The following is a 21,439-nucleotide window of genomic DNA, read 5'->3' as shown; positions in this document are numbered from 1 at the left end:
AACACTGTCTATTAATGCCCAAGGCGGCACGTCCTAAGGCACGAAAGGCAAAATTAATTACATCCAGTGGAGGCTGCACTGTAAAGCTTCCAATTCGTCTGCCGCGAACGGTGAGTTGTGATATCCTCAACATTCTATGTCCTCCAGAAGGAAATATGCATTTAACATGTCGGTGACATTGTAGGTGACATTGCAGGTGACATGCAGGTGACATTGATCTAAGCAGTGCCTGTAGGTAGGTGTCTGAAGAATTACTGTTATTTTTTGGTGTGCGCTTTGAAGTTTTTCGTTGGTAGTTTTTATATCACCAATATTATTTGGATGTTTGGTTCTTAGCCCAGTTCTTGCTGGCTTAGGTTTAACGTCAAAAAGTAACACGTTGGCTACCACACACTCTGTAGTGGAGATATCCGGACAGTGTAAGTGCCATCAAGAGTTCTTTAACAGGCACTAACGTCACAGACAACAACGAGCACCTTGCATTTTGCCACCATGCAAACAAGGCCGTCAGAGCTGGGAGAAACACCATCGCCTCGGGTTGAGCTGCCAACCGCCGTATCCACTGAGTCACCACAGCAACTTCTGAGTCTTAGAATATTCATTTCTTCACTATATTGTTCTGATGCGTCCAAAAAAGAAATTGACCTTAAGTGAATGCATAAAGCCCAATCAAGCATTTCGGGTTCTCCCCACTGCTCTTGAGGAGCATCACTCTTCCTCTTAACACTTTTGACTCGTCACCTGTGTGATGAGCGTGCACAGCTCCATCTCTGCGATCCTCCGCCCGAGGCACATTCGTGGCCCGAGGCTGAAGGGCAGTGAGGCGAAGGGGTGAAGGGTCCAAGGCTCAGCATCCTGTCGTCCGGACCGGATCCAACGCTCCGGGAGGAACTCGGAGGCCCCCGTGAAGTTCTCCTCTAGTCTACCGGACACGAACAACTCGCTACGAAGTACGGTCTGGGCAATAAGAGTCCAGCGTAAAAAAGGTAACATGTCAGACATGGTGCGTAAAGTGACAATGGCGGACTTGACAATGTAAAACGTGTGCTCCTAGGCCTACCTCGAAAGCATTATTATAGGACAGCACTTGTAGGTTTCCAGTACCAGAACCGAGTGTAGAGCTACTTGGCTGTTGAGGAGCCGAAGTAACCAGAATGTTATTCACAGAGACAGTGGTGCGGACGAGTGGGACGTAAAGAAATGGAGAGCCTTATAAGGCGATGCAAAGAAAAGCAGAAAAAAAGCGATAAAGACGTTTAAAAAATGCCGTAAATGCTATCTCACATCGTCAAATGCATAAAATTGCTTTACTGAAGAATATTAACTATTTTAGAGCATCCACTGTAGTATTTTAAGTTCACTGGAAACTGAATAGAGGTAGTTTTTTTCTAATAACTAAACACAATTTATGGGTTAGTTTATTATACACTGCTAACGAAGAACACGAACAATGGCATCAGAATTTTGCTGGTATCGTTATGCTGCTTTCTTTTCTTCTTATTTGTAAAACGTTAATGCTAAATCTAATTCAGCGAATTCAATTCATGGGAAATGAAGTCGACACAACACCTTCTAGTGCATCCCTTTTGCTCCACCTTCCCAATGTGCGAAGTTTGCAAGAGCTGAAGCACTGACTACTTAGAGATGATTCATGTGGCCTTTCATGTGCGTTCATTAATCTCAACAGAAGAATAAGAAATGGTGCTCGTACATTTTTCGGTATGACGTAGCCAGACATCACAACATCGTGGTCAAGTTTGCGGTGGACAGCAGATACAACAGGATAAAACCTGAAAAAGTAAATATACCGAGAGTATTGCAGTAATTAAATGTTCATCGTCTTAGCATTTTCAATCTGTTTTCGTTATTTTAGGCCCGTAAAATAGGATTTCTAATGTACAGGGGCCGCTATAACAAAACAAACCATACTATTCCTTTCCAAGTTCAAAAACTCCTTCCGGATTTGAAGCGAAGAACTATTGTTTGTCCATGAAAACGCTCACTGGCGTCCACTGTCAGCATGCAGACATTCTACCTGGCAATTACAGTTAGACAAAGCGTAAAACATGTTGCAAGGCAAAAGCGTTCAGTGTTTGGTTTTGTCCGCAGCTGTATTTGTTTGAGACATTGCATACAACCTATAGCGGGCTGTAGAAAAGTGGGCAGCTATATTGACTAGCACATGTTCCTTTTGTAGCACTTTTCAAGTTCCTACAGTGGAGTTGCGTTTTATGGGAACTTCAGGTAAGCGACACACTAAGCAAAGGCGACTTTGGGAGACGCACATACAACGAGCGCTTTCAGCAACGCTTCTCTGAAAGGAAGCAGGTGTCTAGTACGTTCCTCATTACGGCAAACCGGGAACATGCGGCAGAATTGAAGATTTGTAAACATCAGCAGTCAAAGACGCACCACTTGCGCCACTTACGTGCTACAGAAACGATTTTTTTTCTGCCAGAAAGAATCGTAGCTGGCCACGAACAGCCATGAGCTTTTTTTTTTGCGACAGATCTAATAGTGCATCGAGTTTTTTGCTTACATTTCTTCGGTGGAAATTGCAATGTAAATATGTTCCGATATGCGTGGGAGAAGCGGTAGCAAGGAGAAGCAGCTACACTGACAGCTGCGGGGGAGAGCAGCATCCGAGATTACACTGCGTGGGAACAGCGAGCTTCGCCGCTCACATTGGCGCCTTTTTCTGAAGGCACAGCTCACCACCTGGTAATTTCTTCGGTTACTCACACTTTTCTGCGATCCAGTGGAATCCGTTATAGGAGATAGAGCATGCGTACGCTTTCCTGGGCTAGTGATTTAACTTACCTGATTTATCTGAAAATACATGAATAATTATTTTTCCGCGAACCCCGCATTAAAGAAACGTTTGTTCATTACAGCACCTTAGGTTATATTGAACAAATACGTACATAGGTAAACTTCACCCCTATTACTATGATAGATAGATAAAGAGAAGGAGGGAAAGGAAGGGATGTTAACCAAAAAGGGGTTCCGGTTGGCTACCCTGCACTGGAGAAGAGGAATTAGGGACTAAAAGGAAGAGGAGAGAAGGGGGGAAAGGCATAACACACACACACGCACAACGCTGTCACCATTTGTCACTCAATCCAGTCGCACTCAAGTAGGCAAAGAGTGCCTTCTATATGCCTTGAGGGCAGTCGACTGCTCTTACTATGAAGAAAATACACTGTCTTATATGCTCTAAGCTATATATATTAATCGTATTTACCGTTCTTGAAGTGCTTTAAAGTCTTTACTTTTCCGTCACTGGGCATGCGCAGTCTTTTCACGTGCATATTAGAGCCGGGATTTAGCTGACAGCGTGGTTCCATTTTTCGGGGCCAGCATTAACTTTGGGGATTGGCGAGGCACACAGACAACACTGGTTTGTGTTTACGAGTCAATGTTAGAGCTGGCCTTCACAATTAGATCGATTCTATCTAGTATGAATGAATGGCTTTCTGTTAGCGCGGGTTCGTGTCAGGAACAAGGTTTCGTATGTTACACTTTCCCACTGTGCATTCGCGTGTAGTGGACGTTGAAGAACACAAATCTCATGCAACAATATTCTCATTGTGCATCAAAAAACTCGCCTGTCATGAACCACGCCGAGACGGCGCACGCGTCTACCATCATCGAAAATACGGCGAGACAGGCCCCTGGATAGCCGGTATTGCCGCTTACCACCATTTTTTTAAGTAGCCTTCTTTGAAATCCTGCCCGCGATGGTCGTGAAGGATGGTGTAAAGGTAGGATGGCCAGTCCACGAACGCATTAAATCATATTGTTGTTTCAGATTTGTTTAAAGATGCCAGCCGTCCACCTCGCTTCCAATAAATGGAGACGAATACCGTCGTGTTCAAGTACTCGCCTTGCAAGAATTAATTGAAACGCACCACGAGTTATTCCGAACGCCTGCCAAAGCGAGCTTAGCGGCTTTTGTTTCTAGCGAGGGGGCGGATTCTTGATATTATTCGTGGAAACCGTGAATGTATAGATATATATACAGGTACCGCACTTCTCATTTATTTCCGGCATGAAGCCAGCACTTACACAGTGGTCACATAGCGATGCTATTTCAACAATCTTTATATGTTCCTGCACCATCAACTGCCTGTGCCTGTGAGGGACATTGCATTCAATGAATTACGGTGCGCAATTCCTTGACAACAGTACGCCGCAGTGAAAATTCATATTTCTGTAAATAACTTATGGCAATTTACAATAATGCTTCTTGGAGTAGACGCATGCAGCAAACGAAAGACATTCCTCCAGAGAGCAACTCCAGTCATCGTTGATAAGGGCCAGTTTGTAGATGTGGAACGGAACATCGCTAACTTTGCCACATTTGCACGAATAAGCGGTTTCATTAAGCAAGCCCTCGTGAATACCGCACTAGTATTTGCTTAAGTCTAATATAACTTTTTGCTTCGTTGTAGAAACTAAATATTTTCTGCTGCTGACGTTTTCAGGAAATCACATACACAGAAATACGAGCCCTTCGTCTATTAAACAAGTTATCTAAGAAGAGCCTACTGTACCTACCGTCAAAGTGCAATGATACAAATAGAAAACGTCATTTTCAAAGACACAAAGGGTAGACTATACCTTAAAGAATAAAATGGCCTCTCCGGCATCACTAGTCTATTGTGCCTATCTAAAAAAATACAAGATTTTTAATCCTCTCGGCAAGAAAGATTGTTTTCGCAAATGTTCAACAGTATTCACGTAAATGCCAATGAACTCACCTCAGCGTTTCCTTTATACAGGCTCTTACATAATGCAGTTTAGTGTATCTGCTCGGTCCATGATCAGACATAGCCGAGAGTACCTCTTTCCTTGCCTTTTCTTGAGCTTCCGGGTTCATGGCCAGGTTGTAAAAGCAATAAGTAGCGACCGCTGCTGTCTGCAAAGACCAGAGATATTAGATTTATCCTAGATACCCTGATTTCAGCTCTCGATGTTTTCTATTGGTACTCAAACACCAAACAAACTCAATGCTTTAGCGTATTATTTTGCTCGAAGACAATCTTGCCATAGTCAGTTGTATTTGAGACAAACACTATGGGAAGAAAAGCGCTCAGAGTCTCAAAATCTATGCAGGCAAGCCATGGAAGGCTCTCAAATTAAAGTTAAGAGAAATAATGTTTGTGTACAGGAATTAAATTGAAACAAATTATTTTTCTGCTCACATAACTATTCTCTGCTCCCTCTTTAGATCTACGTTATTGTGTGAAACCCTGGTCGAAGACGCGTACCGTTGACGCTTACACTGCGAGCTGTTTGGGGGGCATTTTGTATTTATACTCCGCTGATGGTAAAACAGGCAGCATCCTGCGAAGCGAGAAAATGCCCGAGGCGTCCTCATCACACCAGAAGGGCTCGTTGTTGAAAGCACACAGGATGATTGTGAATATGATTTGGGCGGATAAAAGCTGACAGATTTCCAATTCTCTTGGGAAAGTACCTAGTGTACACTTAAATACCTAGCAGAATATTTCTACGGTACGCTCCGAACTAGAATTTGTTCATATAATCTGGATCCTTTCACTAAATCAACATTAACATATTAGAAAGAATTGAGCGGCTAGATGTCCCATTTTTGATATTCAAAATACTGTTGCAGCGGTTCCGTGCCTCCTTCTATGGCATCCTACAAAAATCCGGCCCTATATTAGAGGCGCAAGTTCTTGCGTCAACAATTTCACTACATCTTTGAAGCAAAAATCGCTTTACCCATTTCATTATTTTTAAGAAAAACAATACAAGCCTGACTCGACAGACTCATTCTCTTCTTTTAAAACTTTGCCGCTACAACTAATTCCTTTTAATATTCTTTATCGCCACAGAAACAGTTTGGAACGGCCTCCCCAGTGACAGGTATCAGCACATGGTATTTATAGAAGCATATATTAGACACAACTGTATTTACAAGCTAATCAATAGATTCTTTTTTATATTCTGTGCTTATTCAAAGTGCGTAGTACATGCTTCTCGATTCATCGATCTGCAGTTTTTTTGCAATTGTTTATGCATATGTTCAACGATTTTTTCTTACGTTTGTTTTCTGTGGAATCGCTTTTCCTAGTTCGACTTATGTGTGCTGCACACAGCTCTTTTGTGGCTTGTGCCAGGGGGGGGGGGGGCGCAAATCACAAGAACCTGGAGGTCTGGGCTCCCTTTTGAGGGCCCAGGCCTCCTGTAAGCCGTTATTAATAAATAGAACGCTTCCCGCTGTTTTTCATGACCTTGGATGAAAGCCTACATACCGAATCTGGCCTGTCTCGGTACAAAAGTATTGCTTATTAACTGCTATTTTTTAATCCGCGTCTAACCCTAGCCTTAAAGAGAATCTAATATTAGAGGTATTCACGCCGCCAGCAAACCTATGTAAACTCTCATGCACTCGTGAATGTACACGTTATTTGTTAGCCACCATTGGTTAAAGCATCTATGAAATCCTCGTCGCCCAGATCTCCACCAGATATCATGTATTTGTGACAGCAGACCGGCAGTTCGGCACACGGCGAAAGGGGCTTCCAGAAAAAAACTGTTTGTTGGACTGACCTGCACCCACAAAAAGGACTTAATGACTCGCCTCGACGATAACAAGTAGACTTGGAGGTCATCGAACACAATCCCCGCTGCTCGATTTAAAGATAGCAAAGAAGCTTTGAAGTAAGGCCCCAAGACCAACGGAAACAATCTTGAACAATGAGGAAGCAGCTGCGCCTGCCTGCAATCACACCAGATAAGCCTGGTACCATCTATCGTCAGGAGCCAAGTGATATAGCCGCGTGCCGGCGCTTTTGAGCGGCAGCAAATAAGCCGGAGAATGATCCGCGGCATTACCCCTCGGTCAAAAAAGGAACAACCTGATTGTTTAAAACAAGTAAGGTGCCCAGAAGAAATAAACACGCCCAATTCCAAATAAGCGCTGAGAATGCAAACACGTCCTTCGGCATGTATAATGTGGGTTTAGGCGGATGACACGAACAGCTTCTGGTCGTGCGCGGCGTCGCTGAGGCGCTGTTATTCCATCGGGAGTGCCTTCATATTCTAGTTCATGTAATCGACGAAGAACCTTGTACAGAATGAGCGAGCGATGCAGAGGTTTTCATCTTAATAAGTGGCAAAAAATGGTCATCCAAAGCGAGACTCGATATCCTGGCCTGTGTTCCTGGTCGCGTCTTCGTCGCTTGTGTCGTGTGGCGTCGGTCTACTATCAGTCTTAAATCCATAATCGGCAAATCGTCTGGATTCCGCGCGCTGATGGTAGGCGACGGCGTCGATGGTTTCTTCATCGGTGCCATTCCAGGGCATGGCTTGGAACCTGGTAGGTGCATTACTACCATGGACGAGTTTAAAATGTGTGATATCGACTGCTTCCGGATCAGCTCTGTTGTGCGCAAAGACGAAGCTGGGGAGAATGGCATCCTATCTCTCTACGCCCCGCACCCCGGATTACTTTCTGCTCAGCTGGACTATTTCCTTTCATAGTTTCTCAGGTCAACTGGTTAATACTGTTTAGTAGCCAGCAGGCCATCCTAACACCTTTCCCAATTCACGTCAGCCTCCATCTCCTCCTCGCCGGTCCTGCCTCTCCGGAGTAAAGGTCATATTTAAACACCGCCAACGATGAATGCTTTGCCCATAAGAGTCCAACTCCTCTTGTCGAACCATTGGCAAGTAGCCTGAGGCATTCTCTTCATCACTCTGTGAGTAGCCCAGGTCATAAGTGCGCCATCGACATACATGGTGAGCTTGTCAGGGATAGTTTTGTTCAGACGGTCCGTAAGTCCTGTGCTCTAAAGCGTGGTACGACGTAGCTCACCGGTAGCTTTGGTTCCTCCAGATTAGAACGGCCTGGGCAAGATTGACCGCTGTACCACTATGTGCGATGGAAATTTTTGGGGCTTGTGGCGCAAGACGACCTGCTCCACGGAAAAAGTGGCGACTTCAGCCGCAGCAGCACTCAGCAGCGCTTTTTCTTCGGCGAAGCGGGTCAAGCCGTCGTTTCTTGTGGTAATAAGAAAATTACCGGAGATATTCATTACAACCTGTGGAAAGACCTTGTACAGTGGTTCAAAGGGCTTCATTAGCCAAAAGAGCCTAATCGGTGGTTTCCTTAGTTTATACACTCACGGCAGGTCTTTTTGTACCGTGGGATGCCCGCGAGCCGCCGTGGCCGGCAGTATTTATCTTGAATGCAGCGTAGGGTGTGGGTAAACCCAAGGTGCCCGGCTGCTAATTAGTTGTGGGAAGCCTGCATAATTTTCTGTTATGAACGACGAAAAGATAGGTGTTCATGTTTGGGAGAAGTTCTTGACGAGTACGACACGTTGCAGAAAGAAGACAGACCACGCTTGAACGCTGCTGGTGGTGAAGAAGACGCCTTCCAGATCCTGGACAACACACTATAGGTCGCAGTCCGCGCGTTTGTGTTGCGCAAAGTAGCAAGGGCTTTTCCGATGGCGGGGAACTCATTTCTGACTGTCCAATGGTTAACCTCTGCCTTCAAGAAGGACCGACTACCGTACGCGATTACTTTCTCTGTCCGTCGCTTATCTGAATGAGGCCAGATTTTTGGCCCAAGCTGCTAGCGTCAGCTTGAATTTGTCTTCGTGCTTTCATCAGCGTCTTCAAGAACAAGGAAAGGGGGGCGGGGTCAGGAGTGTAAACAACGCAGAAGATCCTTGAGGGCTTCCGTCTGAGCCTTGAAAGCACGTCAGCATTTGCCACTTGGGCACGATGTTTAGCGATGCACTAAAAATTATTGACAAATCGTCGGTAACCTGAACAAATTCTGAGGAACCTGTGCACAGCTTTCTTAACAGTTGGCGGTGAAATATTTGCGGAAACTGCTGTTTTCTGCGGGTATGGGCATACACTATCCTTGCTTACGTCGTGTCCCAGAAGCAGTAGCTCGCTTTAAGCGAAGTGGCACATCTTTGCTTTCAAGGTTAGCTCAGACGACTTCGTTGCTTCCATCACTATGCGAAGCCTTTTTAGATGGTCAGAAAAGTTTGACACGAAGACAAAGACGCCACCTCAAGCTGCAGAGCAGCCAGCACTGTATCCATTACCAGCTAGAACGTTGCTGGCTCGGAGCTGTGTCCAAATGGCATCACCTTGAATTCGATAAGGCCATCAGGCGTGATGAATGCGCTCTTCCCTCGGTATATACTATCGACTTCAATTCGCTAGTAGCCGCTCAGGAGGTACAGCGGAGGAGGGGTTAGATGTCATTTTCATTACTTTCTAGCAGCGGTAGTCGATTCAGAACCGGAGTGTGTCGCAACATGTTCTCATCAGAACCGCCAATGCCGCCCAGGCTTCAACGGCTTCAACGGCTGGATGACGTCATCGCTATGACTTTCTTCCCCTTGCTTCCTAATGTCTTCTCGTTCTCGCGGTGATGCAGGGTAGCGGCTTTGGCGGTGGCGTCAGGCGTTTCTATCGTTTACAGTGCGATGTTTCCCAATGGGTGTTTCCGAGATGCTCGAGAAAACGAAAAGCACTCTTAACTTTGAAGAGTGCTGATCTGCTCCTGTCTGTTCCTAAGTAGCGCTGGGTTCACGTCTAAGGTGGACGAGTTCTCTTAGTGAGACCAATCTCTTGTGCATTGCACGGAGTGGGCGAAGGCGTCAGTAACGTCGGATAATGCGCTATAAGAAAGCAAATGTGGCGCATTTCTTCAGCTGTCCGTATTATTCAGTGAAGTATGTCACCAGCACCTCAGCTTGATCGTTTCCAAAATGACTGATGTTTCTAGTGATCCGCTGTTCTAAATCTAAGAGAAACGGCGGGTTTCCCTCGAAGACGCACCTCCAAGATGTTTAGGCAATACTGGCACCCACCGGGAGCTAGCTCTTAAGCGGCGCGCCACAACCATGGGATGGCCGGTGCTGCCACCGGTGGAAAAGAATTTGTGCATATCGACCCACGCATGACGCCCCTGCGTGCCGGTAGAAGTGGCTGCATCATCAAATATGAAGTAATGAAAATATTTGTGAAAAAATAAACGAACAAATCAAATCCCCGGTTTGCAAACTTTACCAAGTGCCTCTAATAAATAACGCAGTTCAAAAAGCCTTAGGCGTACTCAAGGCTGCAGGAAGAATGATGCGTCTACTGAAGGCTATTTGCAACTTTTGTCAAGGACTCTAAGTTCTCCTGTTGAGTAGCGCTGACTCACCGTTTCACTTCCAGCAGCAATGCAGTCAGCGATAAACGTAAATAGCTCCTTTTCCTTCAGGCCTCCCAAACGCTGCAAGTCCGCAAGGATCGTGTTCTTGTTCGGACTGTTTTCTCTCACCGCTTCTTCAGCAGCTGCTGACACTACCTGAAGGAAGTATCTGCAAGGTAGTCATGGACAAATATTTTACTTCTCTTCTAGCTTTTTGCGCTACTTTCCAATTGCAAACACACGCAACATTCCACATGTTGTATTGAGCATTACCATTTCAAATGTTATTCAACTGCGTGCTTGCTTTGTTGGCGTTATTTTCTTGTTTCGCATTGTGCGCTACAGAATGGCGATCCCTCAACCCAAATCGAAAACGCCAAAGATCCAAAAAGCTGACCTATGAATGGGCCTCGAAATGCTAGTTTATTTCGCGCCAGGCCAGCTAAAAGGAAAATACCATCTGCTAATGACACTCTAAGATGCATTATAGTTGCAGAACCGCATTCTCGGCGGCCGCATGCCGATCCGACCAGGCGAGGTAATCGAAAATAACCGGGAAACTTCCACAAGGGCCTGTTATAGTCCAACCGCAGCTGCGATGCTTTAAATTTCATTAAAAGTCTTATGGTCGCTCCATCTGAATAATATAGAAAAGTGGTGTTTACTTTCGGCAGGAGGTACGATGCACTAATTATCAGTGGCAGCACATTGGATAAAATTTACATTGCAACAAGCTGACACTTCATTCCAATACGGTGTGATTACGCATAACGTTTAAGTTATATGCAGCCTAATGTCCAGAGTTAAAAGGGCACATAGGGGCACCGGACTGAATATTTTCGTAATAATTACGACCACCTGGGATTCTTTAACGTACATTAACATGACACTGTACAAGGGCACCTTGCATTTCAACTACATCGAAACACGACCGCAGCAGCCAGGATAGAAGCCGTCGCCTTGGGCTCAGCAGCCGCGTCCACTCACTAATCAGCCGCCGGGGAATGTTTGTTGAAGTTAACATGGCAGAATAATTTTAAATCCGATTTTCAGTTGCCCGAGTTTAATATTCTTGCAAAGAAAACAAACTCCTAAGCAATAACACTCAAAATGAAGAAATACAAACAAACGTAGGAGCGATGTCTGCCACCTTGCTCTAAACATCGACAATACAACCTAACAGGCGAGTTGGTTTCTGTCCACCACGGCTGCACGTCGTTGAAAGAGGGCGCTGGTCTGCGAGGAACTTGTACTACGGACAAGAATAGAAACCAAAAAATGCAGACACTTAAGCTCCGCCTTAAGGTTATCACTTGATATTTTCAATGGGTTAACGCTCATATATACGGAAATGGTCGTTCTCTACTTTGCATTTATAGATCCCTGGCAGCCCTCATACTACAACTGGCGCAGTGGTGCAGCGGTTAAGCGATGCGCCACTGCGGTGCGATGAGAATTGCTGCCACCGGTGGGGTTTGTGAGGCACAGTCTGCTGTTATCTAGATACTTCTCGCGGCTAATCGTTAATTTACAGCCTACTTCCACTGTGTGGACGTTGCGATGCCTCCACAAAATCAACGACGCTTAATTTTCCGAGAACAGTGGCCTTCACGCAGTCGCTTTAATAAACATGTAAAGCCGGAGAAAAAGGAAATTAAAGTGCTCAATTCTGGGTATAGTAGCCAGCTGGACGTCCCCTCCCGAGTAGGCTAGCAATCAGCACAAATCGCACACCGGTGCCCCAACGCCACAGCCGCCACCTTTATGGAGCGCCCCATGAGTTAAAGCCCTATCTGGCCAGCTACAGGGCGACGCAGCCTCGTCTATCGGAATCAGCTGTCATGACAACGGACAGCTGGGAATCAAAGACCGAATAATTTCCCCAGAAGGACGAGCGAGAAGAGCGGGAAGTCTATTATTTGTGCTTCTCTTCTACTAACGCATGCGTCAATAAGGTGAAAGAGCACTGTAGCTTTGAAAGCGAAGATGGTTTGTGTTAAGTATTGTCAGACTCGGGCGCGAATTTCCCTTTGGATCTCAGTTGTATTAGCTTAATGCACGTTCTCCAGCATCTGCAGTGGCAGGGGGCTACCTGTCGCCAGTTCGACGGAATGACCGTGAACCAAGCTCTACTTCCACACCTGCTTCATAATTCTGTTCCAACCGTCTTCGTCCTCCTTTCCTGGCATTAAAAGAGTACGGCTTTTCGTATGCGTCTTGGTGTCTGCGACCCTACGGAATCAGCAGCTATTTCGAGCTTTTTTTTTCCCAATAGACGAAAAAGTTTCAGTCATGACATTCCTTTAGTACAATCCTTATGGTCGGTGTTGTATGAAGCAAGAAAATATTATGCGCCCTCCCCAGGAGCCGCAGTTTTCGAATCGACAGAAGTTTTTTTTCGTGTGCCACTTCACTTAATACGCATCGGCACGAAACGTTGCAATTTTCAGTTTTATGAAATTGACACCGCGTGCCAGAGTGAAATCTGGCTTTGTAATGTCCTAAAATATATGGGACACCACTGATTACCTCTAACTAAAGAGATCATATAGAACAGCACTGTTCTGAAATCTTCGTGCCAATATTTTATTATAGATTGCCTCTTTTATTATCAGCCATATCATGCGATTTTCTTTATGACATCAGATGCACTCCTTATTTTTCAACGGTAAGCGGCGCAAAATACCCGCAAATTGCCAAAAATTTCAAAGAACGTACAAACAATAAAATCAGGTCTTCAGGTGAACATTTCCACGGGTACAGAGTTCACTTATGGTTGTTACACCAGTTTCATAAGGAGCGGAGTGGGCACAAAACAGACTTGCTATCCCAAACCCGAAACCCTGAGAGCCCCGTGTACTGTGCGATGTCATGCAGTGCACGTTAAAGAACGCCAGGGGGTCGTAATTTGTGGACCCTTTCACTACGTCGTGTCCCATAGCCTGAGTCGCTTTGGGACGGTAAGCCCCCATAGAACGTTGAAAAAACAAATCCCTGCCTTTGACATCGCCTTTATTAAACGTGCTCTACTGAACAACGTGAGTTGCAAAAACAATGGTACGGTTTCAACGTAGCTAGACCGAGAAATAGACGCGCGAGGGCATGTGTTTAGCCTGATTGGCTCTAGCCTTTTCTTCTCTGGGTCACTGGCACATCTGGCGATGATATTAGACTCAAGTTAAGCTCTGAGCGAGGTTCAGTTTATATGATCTGTTCGCGCCGCAGATGGAAGAATTTGGTGAAGACGACAATGTGCAATGCACTGTGCAAGACTGCGTTGCAGAATAAGATGAGGCGTGACTGGCTGCGGCCATAGCATAATGCTCTCACGCAGTAGCCAGCGAAGCTGATCTGTTCGCCACCAGAGGTTCGAATCCCTGTCGTGGCAGTATTTATTTTCTTTGTTTATTTATTTATGGCGAATGTCAAGGCTTCAGCAACGGCCCGAGTTTTGAAGCTTTTGTTGTGATGTAGAGCATCCGCTCTAAGAATGTGGCTACTGATGCTTCGAAGCAACAGGAATTCCTCGGCATAACGCGATTACATGACACACGCAAGGTTCATTCATCTAGGAGCCTTGCATATCTATCTGGAAACACACAAACCACCACACTCTTCGATCACTATACACCACATATGCGTGAGACGCGTTTAGACACGCCGGATGCACATTTACTAACACCCGCAACGCCCGGTTTTCGACGATACAGCCGCCTCCCCTGCCTCCTTCTCGCAAAACTAGAAGTGACGAGCACAAGTAATAAAGCTTCCGTGCACTATGTACTGTGCTACTAATTCGAATTGCTTGCATAGCTGGTATGTTGATGCAAATTGTGACAAACTCTACCGCACCTTCTTTTGCCTTTACTTTCACATCCGACAGAGCATACTTACACCCCTATCCGATAACGTGAGAGTTGCATGGATTATATCCTAAGCTGAACGGGATTATGCCTTGTGTGCATACCTCGTTGAAACAGAAGAACGCACAATTTTCTCGCTTTACTTCTGGGAAGTGAGCTTTCTTTCTCTGGGTGCTTTCATTCCTTTTATTTCCCTCCACTGTGTTTTCGTTCATACCGCTCTCTGTTTGGTATATTCACGATTTGTAGAAATTTTATATTCCCCATTAAGTGGACAACGGGAGGGTGGTACCGCATGGTGAAACAACAGAGCAACGATCGATGCATAGAAAAGTCAGAAGAGAAGTCAGAAGAGACGCTTTTCCTTTTGGGTTTCTGTTACACCGTTGATCATCCTGCAATCCTTTATTTGACATCCATAACCGTCTTTATTTTCTTTTTTGCCAGTGAGAAATAGGAGGCCAGAAATTTATAGTTCAGGTGAACCGCTCTCGCTTTTAATGCAAAGAGACCTCTCGCCTAAGCCGAAAGTGCATGCCTGATGGCTGAGGAATGCAGACAAGAAACATTAACAAGGCCTTACCTGATGGCATTGTCTGTGCGCCGTACCAAACGCCTGTAGGAAGGCGTTGGAAAATAACGGTAGAAGGGAAACTTTGTTGTCAGTATATTAAGCATTGAGAAGGAGTCATTAATATCATTCATCAAGGAAGCTGCCTCAGACCTCGGATTGAGGTTGCAGTCCAGTACGCCCATTCTGTGATTGGTGGTGAGGAATACAATCGCTGTAAAATAAGGCACAAAAACAAGAAATCATTAACAAATTCTATGCTTTTCACTCATAGCGAGCACGCTCGTGAGCATGTACTACACTAAATGAATGATCTTCAGTCACGCAAGTCCAGCTGCCAGTATAGAGCCACATCTTGGCAGCGTTAGTTTAAAAGCTGGTTATGATTTTCCGGTGTCACATTTTCCGGTGTCAGATCGTTACTAATGCGGTCGCTATGCTTCAATATCGAAACAACCATGTCTAAATTCACTCAAAGTTGGAACTCACATAAAAAACCACCGATTATGACTTCCACCGTCGTTTCATTCAGTGTACTACATTCAGGGGGAGATGAATGGTTCATCAGATCGCGTACCAATTTTCTGCAGAGGCTTTATTTCTTTATTTTTTCGTATACCTCGCGGCAAGTAAACTAACATAAATGAGTATTTGGATCTGAAAAGACATAGTCACCGAAAGGACGCGAATAACGCTTGTATTCACAAGTGTTGGCTGTTCGTCACAGTGATGCTTCATAGTGAGTAATCTAGGAAACATTTATTGGGGACGGGTGAGATGTCCAAATATAAATTATAAGAAATTAAGAGAGACGTGGGGGTGGGGGGTGGGGAATCTAATGGCTGTCAACAATACTTTCATACTTACAGTGGACGCTCAGTTGATCGAATGCGATCAGTCACATCGTACTTCGCATGACCTGGCCTGTAACAACGTAACAGGTGTAAAGAAACTACCAAATAGACTCCCTGCTGAACATCCGCAAGCATTTGTATAAAAGGTGAACATAATTTCTTTGAGCTTGTGGTGCCTTACTCAGGATTGTAAAGAAATAAGTTATGCAAACTACTAATGTACCCGAGAAGGTACACTGCTAAGTTTCTCGTAGAGTTTCCCTCTGAATCTTCGAGTCTGGAAAAAAAAATAAAACAATAGATATCAACGGTGTTTTACTCACACTCAAACGCCCATCTTTTCATAATCGAGTGGTAGTCTTTCACTTCCCCAGCGCTGTCCCTCAAAGATGCAATGAGGCGAACGACGTCATCCGCAATATGAGCCATGTCCTCAGCGTAGGCGTGGATAGTACGGGCATCTGAGAAACCGCTATGGGTCTTGGTCCGTAGGCGTTGCCACTCTTCACCTTGGCTGTTATTAAGACCAGTAAAAAGAAGCGCGCAACAGATGCACTGATTTTATAATGCGCTGCTCAATAATTCTTTCAAAAGTTTTTCTTTTAACCACTCCAATAACAACGCCTTATTGAGCTTTAACACTAGCGCATACCGCACGAGTCCAATCTACGAAAACGAATAGAAATAAAGCGTCTGGGCAAAGCCACGCTCTCAACAGGTCAAGCAAGATTTTTATTTCAATTTTTCTGTAACTGATGTTTTCAGACAAACTAGCTCAACCACAAATGACCTAATCCTCCCGTCACATAACCATAACAATCTAGTGACACTGCTTAGTACAGTTTTACAGCATACACAGAGATCAAGTTGACACACACGAACTCCCTCAAACTCCTGCACACAAGTTCCAGCATCAGGCAGCACCAGGCAAGCGCCAGCCTTGGTGCCGAAGAGAATGCTTCCTTGTAGCCCGCATGTTTGAGACTATAGAACATTTTAGAAAACTGGAATAAGTTTTCTTGTGATTAGGTACGGAAACTGAGAATTTACATCTGTGCTCTTGTGATTCACTCATTCATATCGAGCTCTCCTGATCAATTAGTCATAGGTGAACTCGGATGAATTAAAGCAAGTCAGCGGCTCTTCAAGTTAATACTTATTTTCCTGTGCTGGCAAGCCGGACAAGCTGTCGACATCGTCTTCACGGTCAGGTCACCCCTGTGGAAAAATACCGCCTAGATAGCTGCACATACCGTCTTGCTCTTTAACGAAGGTCTAGTTTCGTTTACTTTATTTTGCTGGCGATGTTGCGGGAAAAAGTTATGGTTTGAATTTAGACTGTGAGCAATGCAGTGAGAAATAAAACAAAAATGATCTAAATTAAGAGAGACAACGGTTTAGATTAGAGTGCAAAGGCAAGCGGAAGATAGTATTCTTTTTAATAAAAAATGCTTTCATTCCGAGGCAACTATAAGAAGTGGACGAAGACGACACGTTTTGTGTTCACCCTATGAGCTAAAGGGGATGCGAAAGAAACAAAACCCTAAATACTGCTGGCTGAGATTGGGGGCGTTAAAAGGGTAAACGCGCAGCAACATCTAGGCTGCATCTGAAATTACGAGTAAATGGAGGCCGTTGAAAAAATCTTTGGCCATTTAGAAACTTGTCTTAGCTGATGAAGCCAATGACGATATGGCTAATAAAAGTCCAGAGGCCATTTTTTTCTGCAAAAGAAGCCTGAAATCGTGTATCCCATTCAGCTACGCGATTTCAAAGTGCTGCAGGACGTTTGTGAGGATTGAGTGAAACGCACTATATTATGCCCTCAATTCAAAACTATAGAGCTTAAGAAGCAGGTCAGCGAGTGACGTCAACATTCCACCTCGCACGCCATAAAAACTAGCGAGCAATGCGCTATGCAACAAGGAAACCCGTTCCGCCGTGTTGATGGGTCTGTCACGCAATACAAGATTTCTGATCCTCTTGAAGAGGTGTTATATAAGCACGCAAGCAAGCATTCCTTTTATTTAAGTGTGCATGGGCAAAAAATAAAGCGCGAATGTTTAATCCTATTAGAGCTTTGATTTAGGAAGCTTTCGAGCACAGCCTCTTCCAACATGTTTTCCTGTATTAACTGGTCAAATACCAACTGTCGCCTTGAATAGGAGACTACAACGTGTTTTTACCGACAAGACTGCAAACTGCCGATTTTCGTGGAAGCTATACTGTACCGTTGCCGCAATAACACAGTAACACGCGTTATTGCGCAGTAATCGTAACAAGTGAGACGGGTGGTGGCTTCTTGTCGCGAAATCATTATATTGGAGAGGTTTCACAAACTGTCTATAACAAGGTTACCAAACAGTATTCAATCGCATCAAGAGCTCAAATAACTAAAAGAGCTGCCGAAGGACCACAAACGAAAATAAGGGACAGACAGGATGGGTCTAAAACATCGTTATAGAAAGCACCTCTTAACAGGGCATCGACGAGATTTTTTGCGCTGAATTCTTGCATATCTGACAAGCGCTCAAAAGACAAGAGAAAGTCAGCTCAAGCTGCGTGACACAGCTGAAAAACACGTAACAGGTGAAAGGGCGTAACCATATCAAAACTGGAAGCCACAGGTTTGAACTTATTCACTACGAACTATTGAAATCAGGAGAATGTAAAAGAGCTCCAGGTACGCACGAGTGGAGCAGGCCGTCGTTGGCAAAAAACTCGGGCGTTCTGCTACGGTGGTAGAGCTTGAGTGCATGCGAACCAACATGACGTGGCATCCGCCCTTCCTCCCGGTACAGAGTGCGGATGTCATCGGCGCTAAAGAGGCGCACCAGCACGTTGCGGCCAGGCAGTTTCTCGGCCACGATGGGGCCCAGCCGGCGTCGCATGTCCAACGCCGCCTGGCTACTGTCGCGTATGTCGTACCTTCCTGCGTGGGAAATGGCTCCTTGGCATCCATTGTTCATGAAGTGGCATGCGCATTAGCGGAAAATCAGCGACACCATCTGCATGAGGTGACAAATCATGTGAGCTTATGTGTCAATCGTGTAAAACCAGTATTACTGCAGCTTTGAGCTATTGTCTAGGATTTATTATAACGAACCAAGTAAAAGAAACAAGCCTGTTTTCTCTAGCCAGTACACTGTGGATTAAGGTTCTTGTAAAAAGTCTGCATTAGCTCGGATTAAGAAAGAGCTTTCGCCAGAGTTCGTGTCGATGCGGTCTTAAGGGCTTATTTCAATTTGGTCTTGCAACCATGCCAATGGTTGCGGTATCTGTGGTCGTATGTACTGAAATGTACTGATGCGAATATTTTATCCTCTTCGGCAGCGCGCTTTTTTTCCATACCATCTGTTAATTGACACTGCTTTCAAGGATTTACTTTTAAACTAATCTTTTGCGTCCCGGTGTCGTGAAGTCACGACATGCGTTATGCACACCGTGCACTCATTACTGCATAGAACACGGCTCAAAAAACAAAATTTCACATCAACATGTTCTCAACAACCAGTGGTTTTCAGTAAAACTCTGGAATTCCTCTAAGTAAGCTGCATAAAAGAAACACTGATCAAATTTGCGACTTCCAGCTTGCGTCCAACTATTTCTGCTCCGCCATTTTCTGGAGAACACAGAATTTAGAATAGGAAAACACTTGGCCGATAAAAATATTCTCCTGTCTCCGCCTTGCGAAGCTGGCTTGAGATAGTTTTATTTAAGAGCGCAGCGCTTAAGCGCTCGTTCCTGGGTTGAGCCGCGTCACAGCAGTCCACTGAGCCTGGCAAAACCATTGATAAATAATGAATACGCAAAAATAAACATTGCCTAAACTTTGATTTCAAGCCCCGACGCTGTGAACAGACCAGATTCGCTGGCCACTGCACGAAAACACTGTGCTATAGCCGCAGCCGGTCACGCTTCGCGTTAAACTGCAACACCCTCGCGCTCTGTGCGTTGCGCATCGCCATCTTCTTCCACTACTACTGATATCAGAATAATGTACTCATCCTCGCGCGATGTGCAATGCACATGTTCTTCATCGAGTAATACTATTAATTAACGCTCTAATATTCTTGCCAGACGTGCCGAAGACAGAGCAGAGCGTAACAATGAGCCTGTAGAGCTTCACTGAAATTTCGCTCTACAGAGTATCGTAATCGTCCGTAGAATTTCGCCTCAAACCTCGGTCTGGCAACACATAAGGAACCATGGAATGCTTATTGTGGGTATTCAGTGGCAGATTAAGTCCTCAAATTTTTGTCATCAGCTTTAAAATCCTTGTTACCCAGAAAATCCGGCATCATCGCTGTCGGCGTTCTGAGCGATAAAAAGGTGCGTAGGATGGCCCAGGCAGTTACACCCGGCGAATCTAGCTAGGCGGGTAACCCAGATCACATGATCTTGTGGGCTCATCAAAACCTACCTGCCGGACTGCGAGCAAACCACACCACACTTGCAGGTGGCAGTTACTGTTTGACCGCGAGAAGTAGTTCGATAAGAGCAACTTGGGTCGCACAGGAATCACCGTTGGCAGCACCTGCCACCGCAGCGAAGTGGCGCATCCCTTCAACGCTGCACCATTGCCCAAGGACTGGTATGATGACAGCCAAGGATAACTGAATGCAAAGTTTCGAATGACCAATACCGCATGTTAGGGCGTTGAAGGGAAGCTGACGTGTCCCAGCTTTTTTGTAGAGAGATATACATTACGCCAGCCCAGGGTCAACAGATAGTAGCCTGACTGCTCTAGCATAAACGAGGGCTCAAGTTCTACTTTCCTTTCCAAAAGTATGGTCTTGTAATATTGGCCCATAAGAAAGCCATGCGTTTGCCTTTCTTGGGTCGTAGGGTCTTTTGTCGCATTTATTACCCACGCGACTAAAACGTCTAAAATAAATTTAATTCACCTATTAGGATTTTCTTTGCTGGGCTGTTTGACAAAGAGAGCGAGGTAGAAGGGTGTTGTGACCTTGCAAGCTGACTCTGCACCTGCGAGCTTTTCCACTCTGCAGCATTAGCACCTTCTATATGAGCCGCTGGTAGAATGCGTGCAACCTGAGCTCTCCTGATGTTGGGTGTAAGCGCATTGTTCCTCCGCGTGACATACAGTGTTTAGGCCTAATGCGCTTTTGTTAGTTCTGATTTAAACGAACAAAATAAATTTTAAAATGTCGGCAATAAAAAGGACGATGAAAATAAAGCCTTGCGATAATTGTTTTAAATTTTTCTGTCATAGCTGGTGACAGAGGCTTCAATTTAATTATATCAGCGCTTTGATCGGAAGCACATCTTACCCAATGTACGTATGATATACAAGGGGTCTTTCACCTAAGATTTAAAAAGAAAGGCCGCCACCGTCTGGAAAACTTTGAAGTAACTAGCGTTAGCTGTTTGGTTTATGAGATGAAGAAACTGAAGAAGAACGCACCGCTGGTGTCGAGAAACGGAATGTAACACCCTTTGAAACGAGGTGGGTTGCCACCATGCTCGGCTACGCGTGCACGCACGCTGCCTAGCGCCATCTATCAGAGAGATTACGATCCACGTCTACCCGTTGTCGAGGTGTACCACCTCATGGTACGTCCGAAACGAAACTTGCTTCAATGGGGGGGGGTCAAGGTGGGCTTATAATTCGGCTTGCGGTGCGATATGCTAACGCTTCATTTGGTAATTGCATGTGTACAACCTTTACCTATTATATGATTGTAGTTTTATTTCTCTACCACCAACCATAGGGTTTCACTTGCCTACAAAATTCGTTATTCAACTGTCGCCAGACGGGTGCCCCTTGTCGAATTATTATAGCGGAAAGAATTTATACATGTAGAGCGGTTGTGTAAAGAGACGGTTCTCCTTCGTGCTTTAGGATACTTTTGGTAAGAGAGGTGAAGAGGAATGGGAGGGCTAAATCAATTTTAATGGCCGCCATTTGGAATTAGAGAAAGCG

The 21,439-nt window shown here is 45.0% G+C and overlaps 1 protein-coding gene across 1 annotated transcript in view; it reads right to left on the bottom strand.

Moving 5' to 3' along the window:
• The window catches only part of LOC144103461 (uncharacterized), a 62,204-nt gene that overhangs the window by 12,651 nt on the left and 28,114 nt on the right, over positions 1–21,439 (bottom strand). The window contains 7 exon segments of the mRNA XM_077636171.1: positions 742–957; positions 1,712–1,790; positions 4,764–4,921; positions 10,214–10,373; positions 14,651–14,852; positions 15,816–16,006; positions 18,184–18,424. Of these exon segments, the coding sequence (XP_077492297.1) occupies positions 742–957; positions 1,712–1,790; positions 4,764–4,921; positions 10,214–10,373; positions 14,651–14,852; positions 15,816–16,006; positions 18,184–18,424 (1,247 nt within the window).

The sequence above is a fragment of the Amblyomma americanum genome, chromosome 9 (genome assembly GCF_052857255.1).
Source record: "Amblyomma americanum isolate KBUSLIRL-KWMA chromosome 9, ASM5285725v1, whole genome shotgun sequence".
NCBI classification, from domain to species: Eukaryota; Metazoa; Arthropoda; class Arachnida; order Ixodida; family Ixodidae; genus Amblyomma; species Amblyomma americanum.
Note: the sequence above shows the minus strand (reverse complement) of the source record. Positions and strands in the feature narration are given on the sequence as shown.